General features: G+C 46.8%; 2 protein-coding genes across 4 annotated transcripts in view; one reads left to right on the top strand and one right to left on the bottom strand.

The window, feature by feature from the left end:
• dipk1aa (divergent protein kinase domain 1Aa) overlaps positions 1-14,669 on the top strand; it is a 32,781-nt gene extending 18,112 nt beyond the window's left edge. For all 3 annotated transcript variants that reach the window (XM_061243410.1, XM_061243408.1, XM_061243409.1), the window contains exons 3-6: positions 10,399-10,533; positions 12,473-12,580; positions 12,678-12,854; positions 13,232-14,669. In XM_061243410.1, coding sequence (XP_061099394.1) covers positions 10,399-10,533; positions 12,473-12,580; positions 12,678-12,854; positions 13,232-14,044 — 1,233 coding nt within the window. In that variant the 3' untranslated portion in view covers positions 14,045-14,669. The remainder of the gene's footprint in view (positions 1-10,398; positions 10,534-12,472; positions 12,581-12,677; positions 12,855-13,231) is intronic.
• Positions 14,670-16,215: 1,546 nt separating this feature from the next.
• rpl5a (ribosomal protein L5a) lies at positions 16,216-23,675 on the bottom strand. Its single transcript, XM_061242928.1, has 8 exons — positions 23,536-23,675; positions 22,887-22,956; positions 22,599-22,714; positions 22,068-22,202; positions 20,650-20,852; positions 19,693-19,870; positions 18,554-18,642; positions 16,216-16,373 (listed from the first exon to the last, which is right to left on the bottom strand). Exons 1-8 carry the CDS (start codon positions 23,536-23,538, stop codon positions 16,271-16,273), a joined length of 897 nt encoding a protein of 298 aa, XP_061098912.1. The 5' UTR covers positions 23,539-23,675; the 3' UTR covers positions 16,216-16,270.

Here is a 23,675-nt window from a genome sequence, read left to right as displayed (position 1 = left end):
CGGACAAGCAATAATAGTTTTTGCGTTTAATAACAGGAACAAATGCGATTTTAGAAACCGTACATATGCTAAACACTTTGGTAATGCCATCGCATTCCTTTTTATTTAGGTTCAAAGATATTTTCATTGTACATGACAGCATTTTCCAGCAGAGATGGGTTTGCCTCTGCACGTGTAAAGTAATGCAGAGAAGAAAGCCGCATTCAATAAACCGCCATTAGCCACAAGTGCTTGTGCTGCGCGGTTTTCCCCACAGCCGAAGGGCGCTGTGGAAATCCTGACGATAAAAAGGCAGCCTCATTGATATTTAAGCCTCGCAGTATCGACTCGCAAAGCCAGTCGCGTATTTGTTTTCTTTCGAGAGTTACCGCTTAATTGCCCGACGGCAGGATAAGTTTCACAACCCCCCCCCTCACCCCCCTGCCCGCTCGCCCACCCCCGCGAGAATCAATTTGGACCGTTCCCACATAATGACCAACCGCCTCGCGACGGCTCCCGCTCTCTCCGCGCTAAAGGGGTTTCAAGACTTTACAGCAAAGCTGAGCAGTGGTGGTCTCCTCAGGCCGCAAGACCCAGGCCGCTCCCCTGCCCGTGTTCAAACGGCACGCAAGTCAGCCTTTTCAGCATTTCCCGCACGGAGTAAAGGTCGCGGTGACATTTACAATCCTCCCGCTCCTTCTTTGCGAGTCCTGTTTAAACACGAATAGGTCGGGAGACGGACGCAGGGCTTTGTGTCGCTCGCGGATGTGAAGGGGTCTGTTAGTCTCGGCCTGTGCTACAGACCGCAGCGTCTCCGCAGTGCTCTGTGTGAGTTACCCGTGCAGGTGACTGCGATCCCGGTGAATTGAAACGAGTGGTAATGCAGTGCAGCGGGAGTGCACTCTAAACCACGCGGCCCGCACCGCTCCCAGACCGCGGGAGAGGTGTCAAAAGGAATACGCGGGCCACTTTTTCCTCCACTTTTTTTTTTTTCCCCCCACAAGCCCTTTACGATCAAATGGGTTTCCTTCAGGGGGCAGCCCCTCCGCTCTGCGCGCAAAGCCACAACGCTGTAACTCGAGTCAGAGAAACGAGTGGGGCGGCCTGTACCGTAGTGGTTAAAGTATGTGACCACAGCCGTTGGGCCCTTGAGCGAGGCCCTTAACCCTGCATTGCTCCAGGGGAGGTTTGTCTCCTGCTTAGTCTAATCAACTGTACGTCGCTCTGGATAAGAGCATGAGTGGAGACTTCACCACGAGAGAATCCGGTCTAAGCTGGAAATTCACTGTTGTGCCGATGAAACCCGTGAGTCTGTTTTCTTCTGTTCTTCCAGAAGGAGTGGATATTTCGTCTAACACCTCTCAGGTTGGGTGCAATCTCGCTCTTCACTCGTAACAGGCACACTCGTCTTGAGAGCGTGGCGTTGGAGAAAAGGTCGACGGGGTTAACGTTCCCTCTTCTGGCGGCAGCATGCGCGTGACGTTCCCACATTCCCCGTGACATCCCGGCTGTGTCACGGTTCGGTGAGAGAGACCGCACGAGCACTCTCGTTCATGAGAGAGGAGCTGCTTGACACACACACAGACAAATTCACACACGCACACCCATCTGGGGGTAAAATAAATCAGATGAAAGTGCTGTGTGGCCATTGCGGTTCTCGTCTCGGGCCTGTTGCTGCAATTTCACGGATGGGTGGCCCACAGGGAGGACACGGGAACCAGAGGGTTGTGTGACCTGAGTGACCTGCTGAAATGGGTCAGGAAACGCCTCCAAGGCAAGGCTCCTTCACCTGCTGACACTAGAGAGGGGTGAGTTCTGGTTTCCCTCCAGAATAACCACCCTGAGCCTCTTAAAACTTCCACCTGTTTCATATCAGAATGCCGCACTTGGTAATTAAGCAATCAATCTTTGAATTGGCAATTAATGACAGAGCCAATATGACTGAAAACATCCAATTATTCAGCTCTATGAAGGCTGGAATCCTTTCAAGACCCGCGATTCATCAATATCTGCAAGCCAGCCTCAGACAAACCGAGCTGTTTTATCTCAGCAGAGGGTTGTTAAAGCTCCCCTAAAGGAAATATGTCATTTGGCAGGACTTCTGAAGGCCTCTCTTCCTGGCTTTCTGGTTTCGGTGTAGGTCTGACATCATACTCTGCTGCCCTGTGGGCGGAGCCTGCTATGACATCATACTCAGTGCTGCCCTGTGGGTGGAGCCTGCTATGACATCATACTCAGTGCTGCCCTGTCGGCGGAGCCTGCTATGACATCATACTCAGTGCTGCCCTGTGGGCGGAGCCTGCTATGACATCATACTCAGTGCTACCCTGTGGGCGGAGCCTGCTATGACATCATACTCAGTGCTGCCCTGTGGGCGGAGCCTGCTGTGACATGCTTATGGTGCGTTCACGGCATCTCGGAAGTCTGCAGTTTCCCAACGTCCAATTGGGAGAAAAAATCCAACCTTCGACACAGGCAATTAACCATTAGTGCTGCCCGTTGGGCAGAGCCTGGTCTGACATCATACTCATCATACAGCCTGGTGTGACACCCTCACCTCTGGCCTGTGGGCATTGCTTATTTTAACAGCGGCTTCAGCCTTGTGGCTTGGCGCTCAGCCACCTCAGCCCTGGACGGGTAGAAGTAGATCATATTTGCAGAGGACAGGCAGCATAAAACACCATGACAATAAGCAATTTATTTTTATAGGCTACATTTATGGAAGTGTCCACAATTCCTGTTTTTACAGAGTTTGCCTTGAAGCTGACGACAGCAAAAGCCTTTTTAATGAACACCATCTGTGCCGTTAACTCTTTCGGCCAGTGTAGTGCCGGCGCATTCATTATTTAACATGTAAGTGGAGTCAAACTCTCCAAAGGTCTTCTGCTGCGCCACGGAGTCCTATCGACCGCCAGAGGAGCCGGTCAAATGCTTTCCAGAACCTCCAGTCTGCGGGTAATAAGGAAGCCGGTCTCACAGCAACGGCTTAATTAGACGGATTCACCAGATCCCTCATTAGCACCTCAGCGGTGCTAACGAAACCCAGAGCCTCGCTTGGGACTGTTTGAATTTCCCATTCGTCTAACCCCCCCCCTACTGTGGTCCATAAGTGCACAGCTGAGTCCAGCCAGCTCGCTTCTGCTGTCACAAGCTCGCCCAGCGCGCAGTAAACTACGTTGCCGTGGGTATGAATGTCTGGGGATGGGGGAGGCTAGCTGCCAGCACCAGGAACCCTGGGTGATTAATTCACCACAGGGACTGTGGCCAGACATGAGGACCCGCGACGGCCCCTCGGCGAGCTGTGAGAAACGCCGCGGGCAAGAAGAGAGCTCGTTAGCACGTTAGCGTCCGAGCATGCAGGCAGAGAGCACGTTAGCATCCGCAGTGCAGCCCGCTACTTAGCATCGTGGCCAGAATGAACCAGGGCTTTACGCTAAACACTTTTTCCAAGGAGCAAGTTTAAGAAAATGTAGGAGCACACTAATGCATCCCAATTAGTAGATCCTGAATTATTTTTCCAGTTGGCACACATCGATTTTTCTTCTAAAATCGGAGCGCTGGAGAACCCTGTGGCCAGCTGAGCTGGCTTCTGTCTGTAGAATTTCCTCATGGCAGCCATGTTAGCTCAAAGTTGTCATTTTTATAGATATGGTGCACTTTGCATCTGACCACACTCCCTCCACCCCCCCTCCCTGCCCTGTTTCCTTCCTTTTTTATCTCACTGATATGTTGTTTTTGATGCTTGCTGTTTTTGTGTTGTGCTGCATTGCATTTTATGGTTTGTGAATTGTTTTAATGTGGTAATGACCAGAGAATTAGTTCATTTCTTTTAGAATTAAGTATTTCTGTGTCAGTGGGACTCGGCCGGTAAAATAGAGTATAAGTAAACTTGTTTCTTGGGTGATGGAAGGTGATGCTGTGTAGATAACCCATGTTTAACGGGTAATGACGTAGTTAACCATGTTCAACTAGCTCAGTGAAACTTGACTGTACTTGACAAAATGGGGATGAATAGGTGCAGTGAGCTTATCTCCAGATGGCGGCAACTGTGAACGTGTTCATTTTCGTTCATTTGTTTATGATTACTATGCAGGCGAGTCTTAGTAGTACAAATCGGCTGTCAGTTTATAGAGAATTCCTCCGCATGGTGCTGCCTGTTCCAGACTGCGCAGCTGGGTCGAGTCTCCACTGACTGGGAGACGTCTTCACACACTGCTGCCATGCTGGCCCTGACGGCAACAAACAGGAAGGAAGTGGAGTTGCACAAAATATGCTTCACTCGAGAGCAGGATGGACACACACGCACACTCATACTTCAAGTATGTGCACACTGGCACACATTCCTGTTTTCACGTGTATGCCCATACGCACGCACGCACAGTGCGCACACAGTACACACACGCATGCCTACAGGCACACATGCACACACAGTACACACGCGCAGCAGTTGCAGTTAGCAGAAAGGGCAGGGGGAGAGAGTAATCATAAAAGCAGATGACTCCAGTGAGAGAAACTTACAGTATCTACAAGCTGGGATAGCACAGGAGGTTGTTTCTCTCTCCCTCCCTCCCTCCCTCCCTCCACCCCAGCTGTCAGATCCACAGGCGCCTTCAGACTTTCAGAACTGGCTCTCCCCCTCTCTCCACCCCCTCTCTCTCTCTCTCTCTCTCTCTCCCTCCCTCCTCTGCCCCCCCCCCCCCCCCATGTTATCTTCAGCTCCAGAGTACAGCCAGTCTTCACCAACAGCAAATTGAGACAAAATTGTTAAGACTGAACCGTGGCTCTGAAACTGTGCCGCCTGTACTACTATTACTACCACTGACCCCCCCAACCCCCCCCCCCGAGCTGGGATCCTTATCGGTGTCGGCGCCCACAGCGCACAATGGGCAGGGGGAACGTTACCCTTGTCTTTCACGGCCGAGAGCCCCTCCGCGGCATTCACACCGGCCGCGCCTTTTCTTCCGCCCCAACAAAGAGACGCCACCGTGAGCCGCGGTCTTGGATTTCCGATTAGAAATGTCAGGCCGCTCCGGGCCCGAAGCGAGTCCTCCTCGGTTACCCCGGCTGCGGGCGGGGCCGCGCCCAGCGGGGCTCGGGCACGCCCGGGGTCACGCCGCGTCAATAAACGCGCCTCTGACGGCTCCCGCCTGGCTCGATTCAGATGTCACGCCGCGCTCCCGCTGTTCCGCAGAGGCGCGTCTCCTCTTGCGCCGTTTGCTCCGCGGAAAACATGACAGTCGTGCTAAAATGGGATTTTAAAAAGCTGTGTGTAATTACCACTACTAATAACGTTCCCAGAACCTAGTCGCATTTCGCTCTTGTTATTGTAATGCAACTTTAATTGCTTTTATTGCAGCCGCGACGGGTAATAAATGGATTTGCCTCAATGGCAGATTATGATTTGGAGCACAAAAGCCGTAATTTGTTTTATGGTCTCCACACAACAAGCTTGCGTCTTGTACGGTATTGAACGCTTTTTTCCCCCTGCCACAATCTGTTCCTGTGGATTTGTATTTTTGGGAAACAGCGAGACAGTCTGCCCTTGTTTAGTTTGTTTTATGTTTTGCTTTATTCAGATGGTTAGAAAGCAGAGAGGGTTATGGCTAAAGAAGGGACCACAGCTGAGAGAGGGCCAGGGTGGGGATCGGATTCCCGGCTGTGGGGAGACTCAGTGGCACTACAGAACCCTGCTTTAACACCAGACCTGGGTGAAATGCTCAGATACTTTTCTGTGCTTGATTGATCTTGCCTGATGCAATTGAGCCAACCAAGCAGACCCGATGATGGGGATTGCACTTCTTTAGAGTATTTCATAGGTTCCAATACACCAGACAAGTTTGGTAAATGCATCGAAAATAATTTGAATCCAAAACAATTATGTATTTGACCCAGGTCTATTTTACACATTTTCCTGCTTTAAGCTACAGTCTCTGTCTGTGTCTCCATACTGTATGACTACAGATGCCTGCTTTTACACAGACTTTCCTGCTAGAAGGTCCAGACTCCATCAATGGCCCCATAGGACTACAGTTACCTGCTTTTACACAGACTTTCCCACTTTAAGCTTCAGACTGCATCAGTGGCCCCATATGACTACAGATGCCTGCTTTTACACAGACTTTCCAGCTGTAAGGTTTAGACTTGCGCTGCTTGTTAGCTGCATTATTCATGTTGTGCTATCTGGGTAATTTGCTGCATATTTTATAAGGCGTCTTGTTTACAGCAGCTCTATATTATATCTATTTATAAACAGACCTACATTAAGTTGCAGAAATCACCGTTCAGTTGTTTTTTATTTTATTTTATTTATTATTTTTTAATGTGCTTAAAGTAACTGTGGTGTTTACCTTGAATTTTCACCCTCATCTGTAAAACCATCGTGAAACTTCCTGACACGCAGTCGAGTTTAAAATCTTATCTACTGGTATCTACTGATCTGGAGCCGGATACAGCAACAGGGCTTGCGTTGCGTTCTACCGATATGTATTTTTAACGTCGGTTTCTAATTACTCACACATTCGGCGGGGTCGGGTATCGGCGAAACGGGCCTCGTTTCTTGGCCCTGTCCGATCTCCCGGCATCGATTTAAGCGTTGGATGCAGAACGGCTCTTTATCGGGAGTGTTTCTGGCTTTGAACAGCGAGTGTGGCCACGGGGGACGCGGTGTGAAGAAAACACAGTTGATTCATCAAAGCCTGGAGCTGGCATTAATGCTGACCCGCAACGCTTAGAGTACTCTAATGGCAATCTGTAGTACACGAAGGCAGGGATGACCTCAGGTATAGGGGAGCTGACTGCTCAATATAAGTGAGTAGCTGGAAGTGAACCCGCTCATGAGTCTAGCCAAGATTACGTACAGCGTCATTGCTGTCATTTCAGTAATCAGAGTGACTTTTCCGAACAGAGTTACAGTTTCATGGTGTTGTGAATAAACACTATTAATCACAGGGCCACGAAACGCTGACGGTACACAACTGACTGACTCGGGCTTTAGATTTATGCATAAAAATTAAAAACTGATATTTTTTTATGATGCTGACATTCAAGAAACTTTGGAGCGGAAGAACACTTAAGGCGTCGCTGCGTGAGACATTCGAAGACCGGTTGACGGGTTGATGTGTGGGCTGCACTAATTCTGCCCTGGGAATTAAATGAGACTCTTATAACTTATGAAAAACTATTTTATAGTATATGTTAGGTGGAGGATAATGAGGAGGAGTTAGACCTCTGTTATAACAAGAGTTCATGCAAGTTTTAAGTAGTTACTTTGGTGAAAGATGGTTATCTTCAGCAATTATGTTTTTGTTGAGTGTTGAAAAATGAAAGTCTAACCTTGAACTAATTTGTAAAATCAGTACTTTTGTTCTGGAATGTTAATTTCACACTTCGAGTAGAGACTGTGAAGAGGGCTGATTAGGACTGTTTTAGAGGATACAGAAATGCTAATTTGGCTCTGGACAAACTGACAATTAGACCGAGTGGGACACTTGCGTATAGTACGGCTGTGTGCATATCTGTGAGAGTGACTCAACTCCAGATAGAACTCATAATTGAGGTCAATTAAAACGGAATTAATGCTGTATTGTAAGTGGAGGGAAGAGACACACTTCAACCTAATGGACTCGTGCCAAAGGCAATACAGATTTTACAAAGCCGTATTTATTAAAGTAATCCTCCCCTTTAAGATTACATTATATTACATAGCTCACATTAACAATGTAGTTTAATTGCTCTTCTTGAAAAAATAATCTCCACAAAATTAAACTTTTAGTGAGCTCAGAGTCTACCAAGAGAGAATAATTTATGCTTCCAAAAGCGTCAATGATTTTGCGGTTTTATGCATTCAAGTTTTTGGAAAATTACGAGTTCACCGATTGAATGCGTATTTTTGACAGTCAATTTGACGAGTTAATCATTCAGAACTAACAATGGTACGCTTGAGTAACTGGAATAGTGTGCTAATGAGCGCAGCACCGTCCCACTGAGCGTGATAGACAATACTTTAACAGCTGTGTGATTCTTATGGTTCAGTAATTTCATTATATTTAGTGTCATTTGGCTATAAACTATTGAGTATATTAACTATAATAGTTCACCTATTTATCTAAAAGGCATCTTATCTGACAGTACGAAATGCTGACAGTGCTCAAATAATGACTCAAGCTTTAGATTTATGCATAAAAACTGTGATACAAGGTTTTTTTTTATGATGCTGACATTCTAGAAACTTTTGAGCGGAAGAACACTTAAGGCGTCGGTGAGTGAGAGGACATTCGAAGTGAACTTGTGATACCGGTTGACGGGTTGATGTGTAGGCTGCACTAATTCTGCACTGGGAATTAATTTAAGCTGGTGTAGCTATTTGCAGTACTGATGTATGCGCACTTCTCCTGTATTACTATGGCCGTAACGGAAGCCGTCGGCTGCTGCGGTGAATTTGAAGCCGACGGTTTAATGCGCCGTGAAGCCGCTCGAGCGGTGAAGGCGCGCGTTCTCTCCTCAGCCGTTTTAATGTCTCACTGAGCCGGCGGATCTCAGGGCCTTTTCAGCTTCGGTCGCTAAATCTTCCACCGCGGTGTCAAGGAGACGCTGACCGTTTTACTCAGCTGCAAGAATGCTGCGGTTCTTTTTTTATACGAACATCGCTCTCTACTGTAATTACAGTAAATCAATGTGTAGTCATAGATTAATTTATGGAAAATTATATAGGCCTACGTTGTTCCATTTATTTTTTCTCTCGTTGTCTTGTTCTCGTCCTCATCAGTTAAGAACATTTCAGTGACACATTTATTACATGACCCCTTGCCCCGAGGACAAAGTCCGTTCCTGCCCCGCCTTAAGAGACTTCATTAAACCAGCTTGTTATTAATGTCCATGTGCTGTCCTGACCTGGCTTTAATGAACTATTTCAGTCACAGTCAGGGCTGATTTCATTCAGTACTGCAGATGGAGCCCTGTCCGTAAACCTGATAGGCCCAGCTGGTCATTCAGTTGCCAAACACTGTGTATGTGCTGTTCCTGCATTCTGCTTCCAGAAGGATGTGTTTTGTGTGGGGGTTTCTTAGCTGCCGCAGCCCATTATGAGTTGAAGGAAGTCGCAGCCATCTTGTCATTATGTGCCCAGTGCATTCCAAAGCCTGGGAAGAGTACTAATGATCTTCGAGGCAGCTATTCTGGACCAAAGATGAACGGCTCGCGCTTTGGCCCTGGGTTGTAAACGCAGCGCAAATGGATTTGAGTCATTTCATTACACGGCTCAGAGTGAGGCCTTATACCGCGTCCAAGTCAATCAGACTCCCCTCCCAGACAGCGTTTTGTCATGCATACAGCCCCCCTCCCCTCCCCTCCCCTCCCTCGCCCCCGCCATTCAAACAGCCAGCAAGTGGAGCCTCAGAAAACTCTGTGTTCAGTCAGGCCACCACGCAGGGCAGGGTGGGGGGATAGTGGCGTGTAACCTGAGGTAACAGAGCAGCGTTTGCCCTCTCCCCTTGCCCAGGAGCCTCCTTTTCCAAAACTTTGTACCCCACTTAAATAATCACCACCGCCAGCACTGTGGCAGCCTGACATGGGCTTGCAGCCAACCGTAAAATCTGCCATTTTGCTGCATGTCACAGGGAAGTGTACCTCGCGGTCTTCGCCCGTTTGAGGCCAGCGGGGAAATCATACGGCTGCTTGTTTGAAAACAGCGATGAAAGCCAATCATTGTTGTTAGATAGATGTTTGACTTTGACTCTGAGAGCTAGATCACAGGTTCGTTCCTTGGATCTTTATTCAAACGCGTCTGGAAAAACAAAGCGTTCGGACGGTGCATTTATCTCATCTGAATTCGAGGAGAGCCTGAACCTTGGCACCAAACGAGGCTGCCCTTGATTTTATTCCATTTTTCTGCTTCAAGGCCTGACTGAATGCAGAAGTCTTTGTAGTCATTATTCACAGTACCAAAAAAAAAAAGAAAAATAACTATAATCTAAAGCTCTGCTTGGCAACAGGGGATCGATATTTGAATATTCACACTTGGGGACCACATAAATATTCAGATATTGAATTATTTGAACACACATCTCTAATTAAAAGTGACTGGAGCCCTGTTACTGAATAAACCTGCTTGTGTGGGACCGTGGCCCTGGTGGTTAGCTCTTGGGTAACAGGTTTTTGGGTGGGGTGCAGGGGCTTCCTTTCTCTCGTGGTCTTGTCTTTCCTCACCCCAGGTAAAGACGGTGACAAAGAATAACGTGACCTGGATATAGGTGTACATTGTGTTTATGAAAGGAGGTTTAAAATGGCAACTCTGAGTGCAGAAACTTGCCCCCGTTACTCCCGTTACGAAAGAGCGTCATCGAAACTGCCAGATCTGACCCGGAACGTCGCTGCCCATCCATCACGTCCGCGGGTCCGCCTGACCTGGTTTCTCCTCCGCAGGCTCGGATCTCCTACCTGAGGGTGAAGTACCTGTTCTTCACCTGGCTGGCGGTGCTGGTCAGCAGCTGGGTGGTCTACGTGCAGTACTCCTCCTACACGGAGCTGTGCCGAGGTCACCAGTGCAAGAGCGCCATCGTGAGTAACCGCCGCCACTCCACGCCCAGTTCTTTTATTATGAAAACTGATAGTTTGTTCTTACTTTATTCATTTTTTTCTAATACTTTTCTACGCTTTACTGAGCTTGTCTGATGTATAGGAACCTATGAAATACTCTCAAAAAGTGCAAACACTAAATTTCAGCAGGCGCAAGATCAACCAAGTGCAGTAAAAAGTATTTGAATCCAAAACAATTGCATAATTGATCCAGGTCTGCTTCTTATGTATTTTGAGTCCTTTCTTGCTGTGACCAGCCCGCCTCATACTCGGAAACATGCTGTACACAGCGTTTCCCCCCCTTTTCTTTCCATTAAGGAGGTTTGATTTCGTAACATGAAAATACATTCCTTTAGAAGACTCCCTTATCCAGACTAGCATACCATGTAGGGGAAATGTGTGTGTGTGTGTGTGTGTGTGTGTGTGTGTGTGTGTGTGTTGTTTCTCCACCTGATTAATATGAGCAATACTGTCAAACCTGACTAGTAACCGTCCCAGACCTGAGAGTGGAGGTAACATTACTAAATCACGTCATCCGTTAACTATGCGAACCACAAACCGAAAGTCCAAATTCTGAATGCGCACAGGTACAACAATAACAGGGCCCCAGAAGAGAGACATAAAAAGCATAAAAATCTCATACTGCTCCTGAGCCAGCTTGCTCCAGCGATGAACCCTCCACTTCCCATTCACCAGTCTGCAGTCCCAGGGACACCAGCCACAAAGAGTGGATTATAGAGCCGTCTCCGAGTGCTGGCGGGGGCTTTCCCCCTGCCGAGAGCGGGCGCGATGAAAGAGCCCCCTGTCCCTTTCGCGGAAGGGCTGAACACAAAACCCTGACCCCCCCCCAGCGTGCGCCCCACGTCGGGCTTCTGGCCGGGGCCCCGCGACTCGTTTCGTCCGCGCTGACAGACGGAAGCCTCGGCTCTCTGAGGAGCTCCTCTCCCCAGCGCTCCGCTGCCTCTCTTGCATAATTGGGAGATGGTTATCTGCCCAACGCCGTGCTTTCCGCTGCGCCTCGTCTTTTGTCGCGGCCCTCCCGGATGCCACACTCTCCGCCCCCCCCACCCCCCCCCCCCCACCCCCTCAGATCGGTGGCACTCGTAGATTGATGTCTTTTGATGATTATTAATTTCTGTGCGCTAAAGAGGAAATGCATCCGTTGATGCGTAGAGATGTACAGTTTCGCTCGTAACGGACACGCAATGACAAGCGGGAGTCTTCTTGGTTCTTTTTGGTTGTTTTAAGAGCACGGGTTAATGGAGCCACCTACTGGTGAGATCATGCAAAGAACGGTCTCCATCTGTCACACAGTATGTGTTTATAGTGTGATTTGGCCATTTCTCAAACTCGCCTTTGAAGATGTTTAAAAACCAAACACCACTTTCCTCACTGATTCATCTCTGGCTCTTTGAAAATAGAATGTATGGGTGGTGTTGTCAATATACCGTTATGTGGCTTACTGTTACTGTGTATGTTTGTATGTGTGCTTGTATCTGTGTATCTGCATGTGTCTGTGTGTATTTATGCGTACATCTGTGTGTGTGTGTGTGTATGTGTGTATCTGTGTGTATACGTGTGTTTATCTGTGTATCTGTGTGTATGTATGCGTACATCTGTGTGTGTGTGTGTGTGTGTGTATGCGTGTATCTGTGTGTATACGTGTGTTTATCTGTGTATCTGTGTGTATGTATGCGTACATCTGTGTGTGTGTGTGTGTGTGTGTGTGTGTGTGTGTATGTATGTATCTGTGTGTGTATGCGTGTATCTGTGTGTATACGTGTGTTCATCTGTGTATCTGTGTGTATGTATGCGTACATCTGTGTGTGTGTCTGTGTGCATCAGTGTGTGTGCAGAGCACTGGGTGGCTCTCACTTGGCAGGCCTGTGAGATCTCTCACCCCTCCTCGTCCCCCTGCCAGTGTGATAAATACAGGAAGGGAGTGATCGATGGCTCGGCCTGCAGCAGCCTGTGCGACAAGGACACGCTGTACCTGGGGAAATGCCTGTCCACCAAACCCAACAACCAGGTCAGGGGCCCGCCGTTCGCCCTTCCCCGATTGGTGTCTCCCGCCCCCCCCGGGCGACCGTCAGCTCTTAACTGACCCCTCTCCCTCCCGATCGCAGGTGTACACGGGCAGCTGGGGGGATGTGGAGGGGGTGGTCAAGTGCCAGATGGGGGACGTGCTGCACTACGAGCTGGGGGCCGAGATGGAGCCCCGGAAGGAGGGGGCGCTCTTCGACAAGCCCACAAAGGGCACCTCCGTGGAGAAGTTCAAGGAGATGGTCTTCAGTCACCTGAAGGTGAGGAGCTTAAATAGGAAAGAGATTTAACTGTATTTGTGGTTATAACCCTCCCTCCAATCATACCAGCATTCCTTGACAAAAACGTTGTCATTAGCTGTGTGTTTTTGAGTCAACAGTGGAGGTGAGCAACAGGAGGTATGTATGTATGTATGTATGTAAGGCCTGTGAAAAACTAAAATGGTCTAAACCATGGGTCTTCTGTGTCCTTTCTCTCTCTCGCTGTTTGTTTCTAGCTCTCTTTCAATCCATCTCGCTATTTCTCTTTTTTGTTTTTTTGTTTTTTTTATAATTCTTTAGCATTTGTATTTTTTGCGATTGGTTAGCTTTGCATCTCATCTCCGAGTTGCTAAAATTTGAATTCTCTTTCTCTCCAGGAGAAGGTGGGCGAACAAGCCAATCTGCTGGACCTGGCTTCCTTGGTGCTGTCGGTCGCCGACGGCAACAAGGACGGCCACATCTCCCTGCCGGAGGCCAAGTCGGCCTGGGCCCTGCTGCAGCTGAACGAGGTGCTGCTGATGATCATCCTGCAGGACAAGGAGCACACGCCCAAGCTCCTGGGCTTCTGCGGGGACCTGTACGTGATGGAGAAGGTGCAGCACACCTCCCTGTACGGGATCAGCGTGCCCTGGCTGCTGGAGCTGTGGATCCCGTCGGGCCTCCGCCGCGGCATGGACCAGTGGTTCACCCCGTCCTGGCCGCGCAAGGCCAAGATCTCCATCGGCCTGCTGGAGTTCGTGGAGGACGTCTTCCACGGCACCTTCGGCAACTTCCTCATGTGCGACGTGGCCGCCGCCAACTTCGGCTACAACGACAAGCACGACCTGAAGATGGTGGACATGCGGCGCATCGTGCCGGAGGCCAGCCTCCGCGAGGCCATGCGCGAACGGCGCTGCGGCGAGGACGCCGACTGCGTGTACGGCGCGGACTGCCGCACCTCCTGCGACCTCACCAAGAGGCGCTGCACCCCCGAGGTGGTCCAGCCCAACCTGGCCAAGGCCTGCCTGGCCCTGAAGGACTACCTGCTGCGCGGGGCGCCCTCGGAGATCCGCGAGGAGCTGGAGAAGCAGCTCTACGCCTGCATGGCGCTGAAGGGCGCCAGCGACCAGATGGAGATGGAGCACTCGCTCATCCTCAACAACTTGAAAACCCTGCTGTGGAAGAAGATCTCCTACACGAAGGACTCCTAATGAAGGCTGCTGGATGGGTGCTGTCACCTCCCCTCTCCCCTCCTCGGGCCTTTTTGTGGAACTAACGGGGGAAACGCCGACAAGCTGGTGAAGAAAAAATAAAATAAAAACTACAATCATGGTGGGGGACAAAATAAAAATAAAAATGCATTGGCATTATTTTGTTTCTTTGTTCGTTTGTGTACCGTGTACATTTTTGCATTTTTACGTTTACCATCTTATTTTGTTTATTTGGATTGTGCCATAAAAAAGACGATCTGGCACCAAGTGGGTATGATTTGGACAGAGAAGAAAAGGAGTGCCTTCAAGATGGCACAGAAAGATTCGCCTGCGGCCACTTTGCCATAATTAAAGGAACATGGGTTTTTTTTTTTTTTTCACTTCTGAATGAAGTGCATTCGTTCATCGCAGCATTTTGGTGCTGCCGCCTCGTTTGTTAGTCTCTTCGTTAATGCGAGTACGATGTTCCTGTAACGTCTTTTGGTTTTTAATCGAGGAACCACTATGTAGTGCTCAAGGCCACTGCTGCTGTATGAGAATGAATTGTAACAATCCAGAAAATTATGTTTACCTTGACATTTTGAAGTAGCATGATGAATTTGCACATTAAATGATGTACAACACAGTGTGTCTCCGATGTAACTTCTAAAGATCCATCATAGAAGGATGGCAAATCTGCCCAGCTGTTCTTACACATCAGGTACATTGGTGTTCTCAAAATGAAGATATAGTCACTGTCAGAACCCTTACTAGTATTCATTTTAATTAGAGAAAATTGCAAAAATATATGTATTCAGACAGTGCCTAATCAAAGCATCAAAATCCTGGGTTTAGATTACACATATCCACTGAAATGTTCCAAGGATCAAGGTAAACCTTTAAATTTCCCCTAGAATGTAATGCAATCTTGTAACTGGCTTCAGTGTCCTGTCTCAGGTTAAATCCTCTAATATTCAGGTCAAGTGTCAGATTTCTTTACCAGTTTATATCCCAGATTTTGTATCGTCTCTTCCATCCGTGTCTAAGAGCTCTCCTCCTAAGTGTCACTATCTGTGACTTGTTTACACGCTTTAGTCCAACAGCTAAAGCCGACTGGGTAATTTGCCAATTTAATCTGAGTCCAGGTGCATGCTGGGATGAGGATAATCGCACCAACAGAAACCCTGGGCAACGCTTGCCAATTGTACATCGCTGCGCGGCTTACAGTACCAGACCCAGGCATATCACTGCATGGTACCAGTGCTTTAACAACGGCTCCAATACTGTAACCACAATGCTACTCTGCTGTTTATATATCCACAAATGGACATCATGGTCAATAGAGCCGTCTCGTTTCACAGACTCCACTCAATACTGATGATTATTTCTCCATTTATTGGTCTGGCCGTATAGGCACAGCTGTCTGTTCAATATGTTCAGACAGACGTTTTATTGGTCCAATGGCGTTTTGAGCATTAGCTTGTTGTCGTCATGTTGTAGACAGTTATAGTCAGGGGGTCTGTCCACCTTTTAAAAGCACCCGAAGCAGAGATCTGAAGTGGTTTTGTAAGGTGGTTAAATGCTTGTTGGCACAAATGAAAGGAATGGCTTGGGCAGATGGAAACAGTGGTGAGTGGGCAGCGACCAGGGATCGATGTGCAACAGTGATATTTATCCTCCATTTATCTGATGTTTTGACTTGTGGAATGGACAACCTTTCAACGTGTAAAACGCTATTGAGCCATTAGGCATTTTTACAGGCCACTACAGTCAATCTAATGGGCACTTATTGAACAGCATGAGAGAACAGATTTTGAAAACACAGCAAGGGCAGATGGTAAACTGTCAAAACTATTTTGCCGCAGTGCATCTGAAATACATTTGGCCGTGGTGCAAACAGGCTCCTCAGTCCTGATACCTAGCCACAGGTGCTTGAAAACTGAGTGGTCCAGTATCAAGCTGAAAAAATTAAAAGTTGTGGAAGCCTCAACTTGAGGTGAACTATATAGTTCATGCATAAAATAGTCTTTAATAGTACTTGAAAAGAGCAAACCTTATAGGAAGACGCCAAGTATCACATGAAGCACACAAAACTAGATTCTGGAATGGGCATTCTTTCCTTCCCCCAGAGAAGCAGCACAGGAATGTCACAGGAAATGCCCAATAAGCAGCCGCACACATGGGGTCTTTTTTTTTTAATAGATTTATTAGAACAAAGCATTGATTTGGGGTGAAGGAGGGAGGGGTTTAGCTGTCGTCGTCCTCTTTTTCCTGAGCGCGGAGGAAGCTGGCCTTCTTCTGAGCGACGCGGTCTTTCCTCTGGGCGAGAGAGAGCTTGGCACGGTTCCACCTGCAACACAGCGGCGCTCCCGTTAGCGCTTACTAGCTGCAGCAAAATACAACGGGAGCTCTTCCCCCCCCCCCCCACAGTCCGTACTGCGACCAAGGGTGAACTCTGGGATCCTGTTTCTACACGCTTTTTTTTTATTTTATTTTTTTACTGCCATTCATCAGGCCCTAAAAGGAAGAAGTTAACTGGCATCATGGTGAGAATGCTCTATCCACTGCCAGAAAGACCTTTGGGACTGATTTGCATTACATATTTAATAGATGGTGGACAGCCGATTGCCAATAATAGAAGTAGTAATTGCTGCGGAGTAAGCAGAATGATTAGGGAATTGGTGTTGAACTCTGTGGTTCGATTCCCAGGTTGGGCACTGCTGTTCTATCCTTGAGCAAAGTATTATACCTACAATGTTCAGCTGAATGTAAGCTGGATCTATCCAGATAAAAGCATCTGCTGAATGTGTAATATTTCTAGAGGACTATCTTCTCTGACTATCTTAAGCGGATTAAAATACTAAATACTCCATCCTGAAATGATCTGCTTTGCTAGTTCATGTGTACTCAAAGCTAGCCAATTACAATAAACCCCTAACATTCACACTGCATGCTATAGCCTCATAGCCAGTATTCAATGCAGCCAGAATGGCAAAAGCAATCATCTGAACAGTCAGTCAACTTGAGCAACTTAAGTTCAGACACTTTGGAAAGTGGGAGCATTTCTTGGCAAACTGAGCACTAGTCTTGTACCGGCTATCTGTGCTGATCCAAGACCGCAAGGCAAACCATTAAAAATACATTAATTCCACAAAAATGACTCCTCTGTAATGGTAGGTTATCCACCATCTTGTTAAAAGTGTGATCTTCCCTGGTTTTTGTGCTTTCTACTTGGCAGTTGCAGCTCTTTTATAAAGCCAAGGAAAGGTAGCCCTTGCCAGCTCTCTGTACTGTAATTCACCGTTTGTGGTTTTTCCCCAGTCTCTGTTTTTCACTGTGAGAAGGCCTGTTCCAAGTAAACACAGGCTTTGCTTTTCACTTTATATCCAAGCACTCCAGTACTGCATCAGTAGGAGGTCAAGTACAGGTAAACACTTAGTGGAACTGCACAACAAACAATGTCTGTGGTGCCAGAGCAGCTGTAGGCTGTAAACATGGCGTTGGCTCCATCTTTACGGAATTGATTATTTTTGAGTGTTTACTGCAGCGTAATGATTGCGCTGTGTTTATCACATCTACAATTCTGAAGTTAGCTGAAACGCAGTCACGATATTCCTCATTTCTGTCTGCCCTTTCCTTTTTAACCCTAAAAAAAAAATAAACCCCGACTCCTACAAAATGCATTTTACAGTTAAACGCTGTGATGGTTGATGGGCTGAACGCCAGAGTCTATAGCAGTGATCTTCATACCTGGTCCTGGAGAGCCACAGGCTGTGCTGGTTTTTGTTTTTACACCTTAAGTCAGCAAACAATTCAGACCCAAGAAACCAGGTGAGTTAACGGTGTAATCCAAGTGCTTTAATCGATCAATTAGTAACAAAAACCAGCAGACCCTGCAGCCTGGTAGGACCAGTAATAAAGATCATTGCTCTATACACTCAGTGAGCACTTTATTAGGTATTTATTACTTTTTTTAATTTTTTTTAAGACTTCTACTGCTGTAGTCTATCAACTTAAAAGTTATGATGTGTTAACTTAAGTTCAGAGATGCTCTTCCACATACCACTGTTGTAATGCGTGGTTATTTGAGTTACTGTGACCTTCGACATTTCACATTAACAAGGCGTCTTCAGAACTGCTGCTCACTCGATTATTTTGTTTGTTTTTTGCACCATTCTTTGCAAACACCAGAGACTAGTGTGCGTGAAAATCCCGGGAGATATGCAGTTTGAGATACTCAAACCACCCTGTCTGCCACCAACAATGATTCCACTGTCAAAGTCACTTAGACAACATTTCTTTACCCCCTTCTGATGGTTGATGTGAACATTAACTGAAGCTCCTGACCCGTATCTGCATGATTGTATGCATTGCACTGCTGCCACACAAGTGGCTGACAGATAATAAGTAGGTGTGCTAAAGTAAAAATGTTCCTTATAAAGTGCTCGATGAGTGTTGGTACAGATGAAGGCCAGCTGAAATCCACTCGGCGTCACTGGGGAGGAATATCCGTAAGAGACCGAAACCCACCTCTTCTTCTTGACCTCTTTCTTGGGCTTCTTTTCGTGGACTGGGTTCTCGCGGATGGCAGCGTGGGCTTTTTTGTACATTTCCTCCACCTGCAGGAAGAACACACCCTGCTCATACAGCTCAAACACAAAGCTCAACGACAGACCGCCTTTTCCGTTTTATACAAGTTCAATGTGGATTTATTCACAACCTGGGTTCCAACTGCCCATTCAAAATTCTGTTTTGAGACCACACACACCAACCAACATTTAGAATGGTACAGGTACATTTAGAGTAGTAAGGCACATTCAGATGGTCAGATAAAATACTTCAACACTAGGCCAGTAAAATTACATTTTAACAGTCACTTTTAGAATTGTTGAAGAATTAGCATTGATGCAAGCAAACTATATATTACCCACATTAACAAATTGACACAGTCAAAGCATGCATATCACCATGCTACTCTATACGGTCAGCTAAAACTCAGGAACCCAGTACCAATAGAACACATCCACACCAGCCAGCATCAACAGGGAAGCCACCAGTGTAAGACGCAACTGTTGCTGCTCCCGTTCCAGTGTTAAATCAGCCATGTTGCTCTCAGCCCCGTCTTGAAACAAGGTTACATCAGCCGGGCAAACCAAGGACCAACTACAGTTTGCTCAGTCCCAAAGCAGTCATCATCGAGCAGTGCTGTTAGCTTAAACCACATGCCATTCTGTCAGTGGCAAAGGGACACAGTACTCTTGAGAGCCTGAATTACTTTTTGATGCTTCAGGCAACGGCCCAATATTTTCAAAGTTTCAAAACGGACCAATATAGTAATAAAAAAAAAAAATCAGTATACAAAGTCTACATGATCCATGTAACAATCCTGTTACAACATACACATACAACAAAAATGAGGTTGAGAGCGTAAAAACATATTGACATCATGTTTAAGAGAAGGAAAAACGGGACTAGAGCGAGTGAGTTGGAAATGTAAACAATGGTGTTGGCAGTGCTGCTAGTTCTAGTAACTGTAATTTTTGCATTATATCAACTGGATCAGACTGTTGCCCTTTGAACCTATACATCGATATAGGTCAACTACCATTACACCCCTATTAATCACACACACAAGCGCACACATCCCTGGGTTTGGGGGGGGCACTTACCATGTCGGGAGTGACGCCGTTTTTGATGAAGCGGGAGAACTGTTTCTTGTACGCATCCTCGTCCTCCTCCATAAGGTAGGTCATGTACTCGGACACGTTGACGCCCATGATGTGTTTTCTGTGGACCTCTGCGTTGAACTCTTTGCTTTCGGGGTCGTAGCCGGGGAAACGCTTAGTGCTGGGGGGGGGGGGGGGGGGGGTAGTCAGAGGTTGCGGCGGTTACTCAGGTAATGCAGACTAGACTCCCGCTTCTGCATTGACAATCACTCCTCATCCCTGACTGACCTTCTGAATGTCTCTTAATGACATTAAAGCAGGCAGTGAAGGAAGGAAATCTATTAAGCAAAGCACCTCATATTACCCTCTAATGCGATTTGAGTCTGCAAATCCAGACTCGCTATCCTTATCTGGCGCAGAAAGTGACAATGCAATCAGGAAAAGAATGAACGTCACTACCCAGCTCCAAACGAGTACCAGGAGGAAAAGAAAGGACTACCTGGCTTTCCAACATTCTTTTAAAATATTTATCTGTGAATGACATCTTTTCCCAAAACACCGTGGCTCTAATATATTAGCGCAGTGTTTCCCAATAGCCTGTGGACCGCCAATTCAAAGTCTCAGGAACCGCCGCACATTGTAAGGTCAACAACATCATGCCTTTCAGTTGACTAACTGTAATCGCAATGTTGCTAAGGACCAGCAAAGACCAGTGTTTAGACCAGGTCACTAACCCTGTTCCTGGAGATCTACCATCCTGTACGTTTTCACCCAACCCTAATTTGGTACACCTGACTCTACCAATTAGCAACTTGATGAGTTCTCTTGATGTTGAATGATGTGCGCTGTGTTTTGGATGGGGTGAAAACCTACAGGACCGTAGACCTCCAGGAACAAGGTTTAGACTGTTTCTACCCTACACTGCTGGAGCATACACCCTGTTTTTACGCAACATTTTACCTGTGAGGAATGGACAGGCCTCCGTCCACCGCCCCCTTGAGAGCGCCGAACACTTTGTTTCCCGTCGTGGTTCTGGCGAGTCCTGCGTCCAGGTAACACGTGAAAGCGCCGGGCTGGTCGTCCACGCTCTCCACGTTGAACTCGTCGCCCGTCACCTCAACCTGGCCCTCGTACACCTTGTCCAGACCGAACTTGTTCAAGAGCTGAGGGGGAATGGGACAAACACATTAACCTCCCAAACTACCAATCATAAAAATACCAAAATTTTTGCTCATAGTTTGTCCATAAAATCTGGGTTCTCAAACTTGCTGATTTTTGCAATGATGATTTTTCAGTGCAATAGATCGCCACCATGTGGGGTATTGCCTCTCTTTTCACCTGTTTAATTCTTTATTTGTTTAATTACCCTGATGCCATAGTAAACGTGAAATTCTTCAGGGAAAGAAAAGTCACCTCAGTTATCTACGGTTGATAAAGACAGCCAATCAGCAGCAAGACCTTGCAGTTGCTATGCAATTGACAAGAACACATCACATCATCACGCGGAAGCTATACGAGCTTGTCAACACCAAATACATATTTTCCCGGCAGCCTTTCACATGAACTCTGAACTCTAAATGTTCATTAAGGCATCAGGTATAATTACTGGGGGGGGGGGGAAGACAAAAATCAAGACAATAAACTACAAGGTGGTGGTGATCATCATTACATTCGGTAATTATTGCTGCAGTATATAGCCCAGCCCTACTTTTTTCACTTTATTAAAACACCATTTAATAGACTATGGGACTATACCCTACATTTGCAACAGCGAAAGATCTGGAAAATCCCATTGTTTTTGTAGGCCAGCCTTAAGACTCCTGGTTAGGAGAGCACAAACACATATGCGCTCAGCTGCACGTGCTGCCAGCATACACTCCTCCCCCCGCTGTCCAGAGTTTCACTGTTATTGCATCAGATGCGAACACCAAGTGCAGATACCCAGGCAGCCTCAATGAAGAAAGACAATCCTTTTATTTTGCGTTCCTCGGCAAAGCATTAGCCACTTACAAGCACTGAATAGTCCCGATACCAGACTGTGGGGTACACCACACACTGAAACTCAGTGCTTTAACAGGGTGAGTCATCTGGCAGGCCCTACTACTCTCATGTTGCTGTGTTCCTTTGTCCCGAAGGAAAAACTCCAATACAGTCAGGAAACTCCAATATCGCAACAGGAATATAAACAATCTGAAACTAATAAAGGTTCCGAATTCAGCAGGCATGACTTGCACAGCTCTCGGGCATTAAATAAGCAGTCTCCCAGCAAACCGCCAGACAGCAACTCCACAGGAACAAAAAAGACAAGATGGGAAATAATCCCAAAGTCCAAACACAACAATCTGTGTTGCCACCCCAGGAAGGAGCGCAGTCTTTACCCGTCGTGCGAGCAGCAGCCCTGTGCAGTAGGCCGCGGCGTAATTCGTCAGGCCCACGGTGATCCCGTACTTGGGAAGCTCGTGGGAGTAGGCCGCGCAGACGACCACATCCCCCTCGATCTTGGCGTAGGCGATCTGAAACGGAGCCGCCAGCAGGGTTACCCGTCTTCCCAGCATGCTCAGTACATACCATCCACACATCCTAACCAGCTCCTCTGTAGCTGGTTCAGCTGGCACCGATCCCAGCTGCCACCAATCTGACATGCTGTAGTCAACTGTAATTCCCTTAATATGTACATCACTTGTGAGCATACAACGGTTATCCTGCCCTCTCACTTGGGATCTACTGGGGGGTAACAGGGTTTAAATTAGCAAGCTTTAACATGTTTTGACCAACAGAATGTCAGTCAAGATATCCATCAGTTGTAATAACTTGAACGTGCAACAAAAATGGTTTTCTTGCTTCCATATATTACACATATTTACACACAAAAGTAAAAGAAGCAACGCACAGATGAGATGTATTCTCACCTGGCAGATGATATCCCTGTTGGTGAACCTCACGATCATCCGGTACTTGGGGGTGTTGTATTTATTTTTGTCTTGGATGACCAGGCGCTTGCGGGCAAAGTAATCCGTTTTACCCTCTGAAGGAGTACAAACATCAGCCATTTGATTTTAAAACTCCCACCTTTGTCACTCTCAAATACACTATACAGGACAACATTGCAAATGGACCAAAACTACATCACTGCTTACAATTGCGACGGACATTGACAGCTGCTAACGTTACAAAAATTGTCCAAAAATTGTTTTTACCTCGCCTTCTCCTGAATTTCACCTGGTACCTCTTGAAGTACGACTTATTCTTCACTACTTTAACGAAACCCTGTAGAGAAAATGACTTATTTAAAGGTACAAAGATAATAGCAATACAGCAACATGCAGAGAGTCGTCTTTACAAAATATCTTAACTAAATACGGACATACACTAACGTTGGCAAATCGTGTAAAGTAGAAGCAGGACATTTTTATTAATGTATCCATTTGTGTAAATATGCAGGCGTTAGCCTACATTACAGGTGTCAAAGCATCAAACATGGCGATGATTAACTAGCGAACTAACTAACATTAGCTGCTATTCAGTCTAGCATGCTAACAGATGTTAGCCGCGGGATACCAGATATGTTCTGTACTCAAAATAACCAAAACCATAACTCGAATCGGCAACAAATTAACAAGACATGTTTCGCGTCGCTGTCGCATGTCTCTCTCTGGAATCATGAGACGCAATACAAGAAAAACGTGCATGTTAGGCCATGCTGAAGATTGCCCGGCGAAAGTAGTGCAGTCGAATATCTAACAGCATCCAAATATTTTATAATCCGCATCTAACAGGAAAATAATTCGAGCATATATTATGCATCTTATTTATTGGTATTCGTGTATATTTTTATGATTTACTGACCATTTCGCAGTTTATTCGCCCCCAGTTAGCCTGGAGACCAGCGTCTACAGACTAAGGTTTCTACTCTGCTACACTGGGAAAGGAAGGTATGTATTGCGCATGTGCCGTACATAGTCACTGTTGTCTGCGATCACTAAAAT

The sequence above is a fragment of the Conger conger genome, chromosome 5 (genome assembly GCF_963514075.1).
Source record: "Conger conger chromosome 5, fConCon1.1, whole genome shotgun sequence".
NCBI lineage: Eukaryota > Metazoa > Chordata > Actinopteri > Anguilliformes > Congridae > Conger > Conger conger.
Note: the sequence above shows the minus strand (reverse complement) of the source record. Positions and strands in the feature narration are given on the sequence as shown.

What these genes read in the sequence shown, in the direction of transcription:
- rpl5a (XM_061242928.1), bottom strand. An exon ending in GGCTGCTGCTCGCACGACGG is followed by an intron (nt 20,853 to 22,067) that starts GTAAAGACTGCG and finishes ATTCCCCCTCAG; the next exon opens with CTCTTGAACAAGTTCGGTCT. An exon ending in AAAGAGGTCAAGAAGAAGAG is followed by an intron (nt 16,374 to 18,553) that starts GTGGGTTTCGGT and finishes GCTGTGTTGCAG; the next exon opens with GTGGAACCGTGCCAAGCTCT.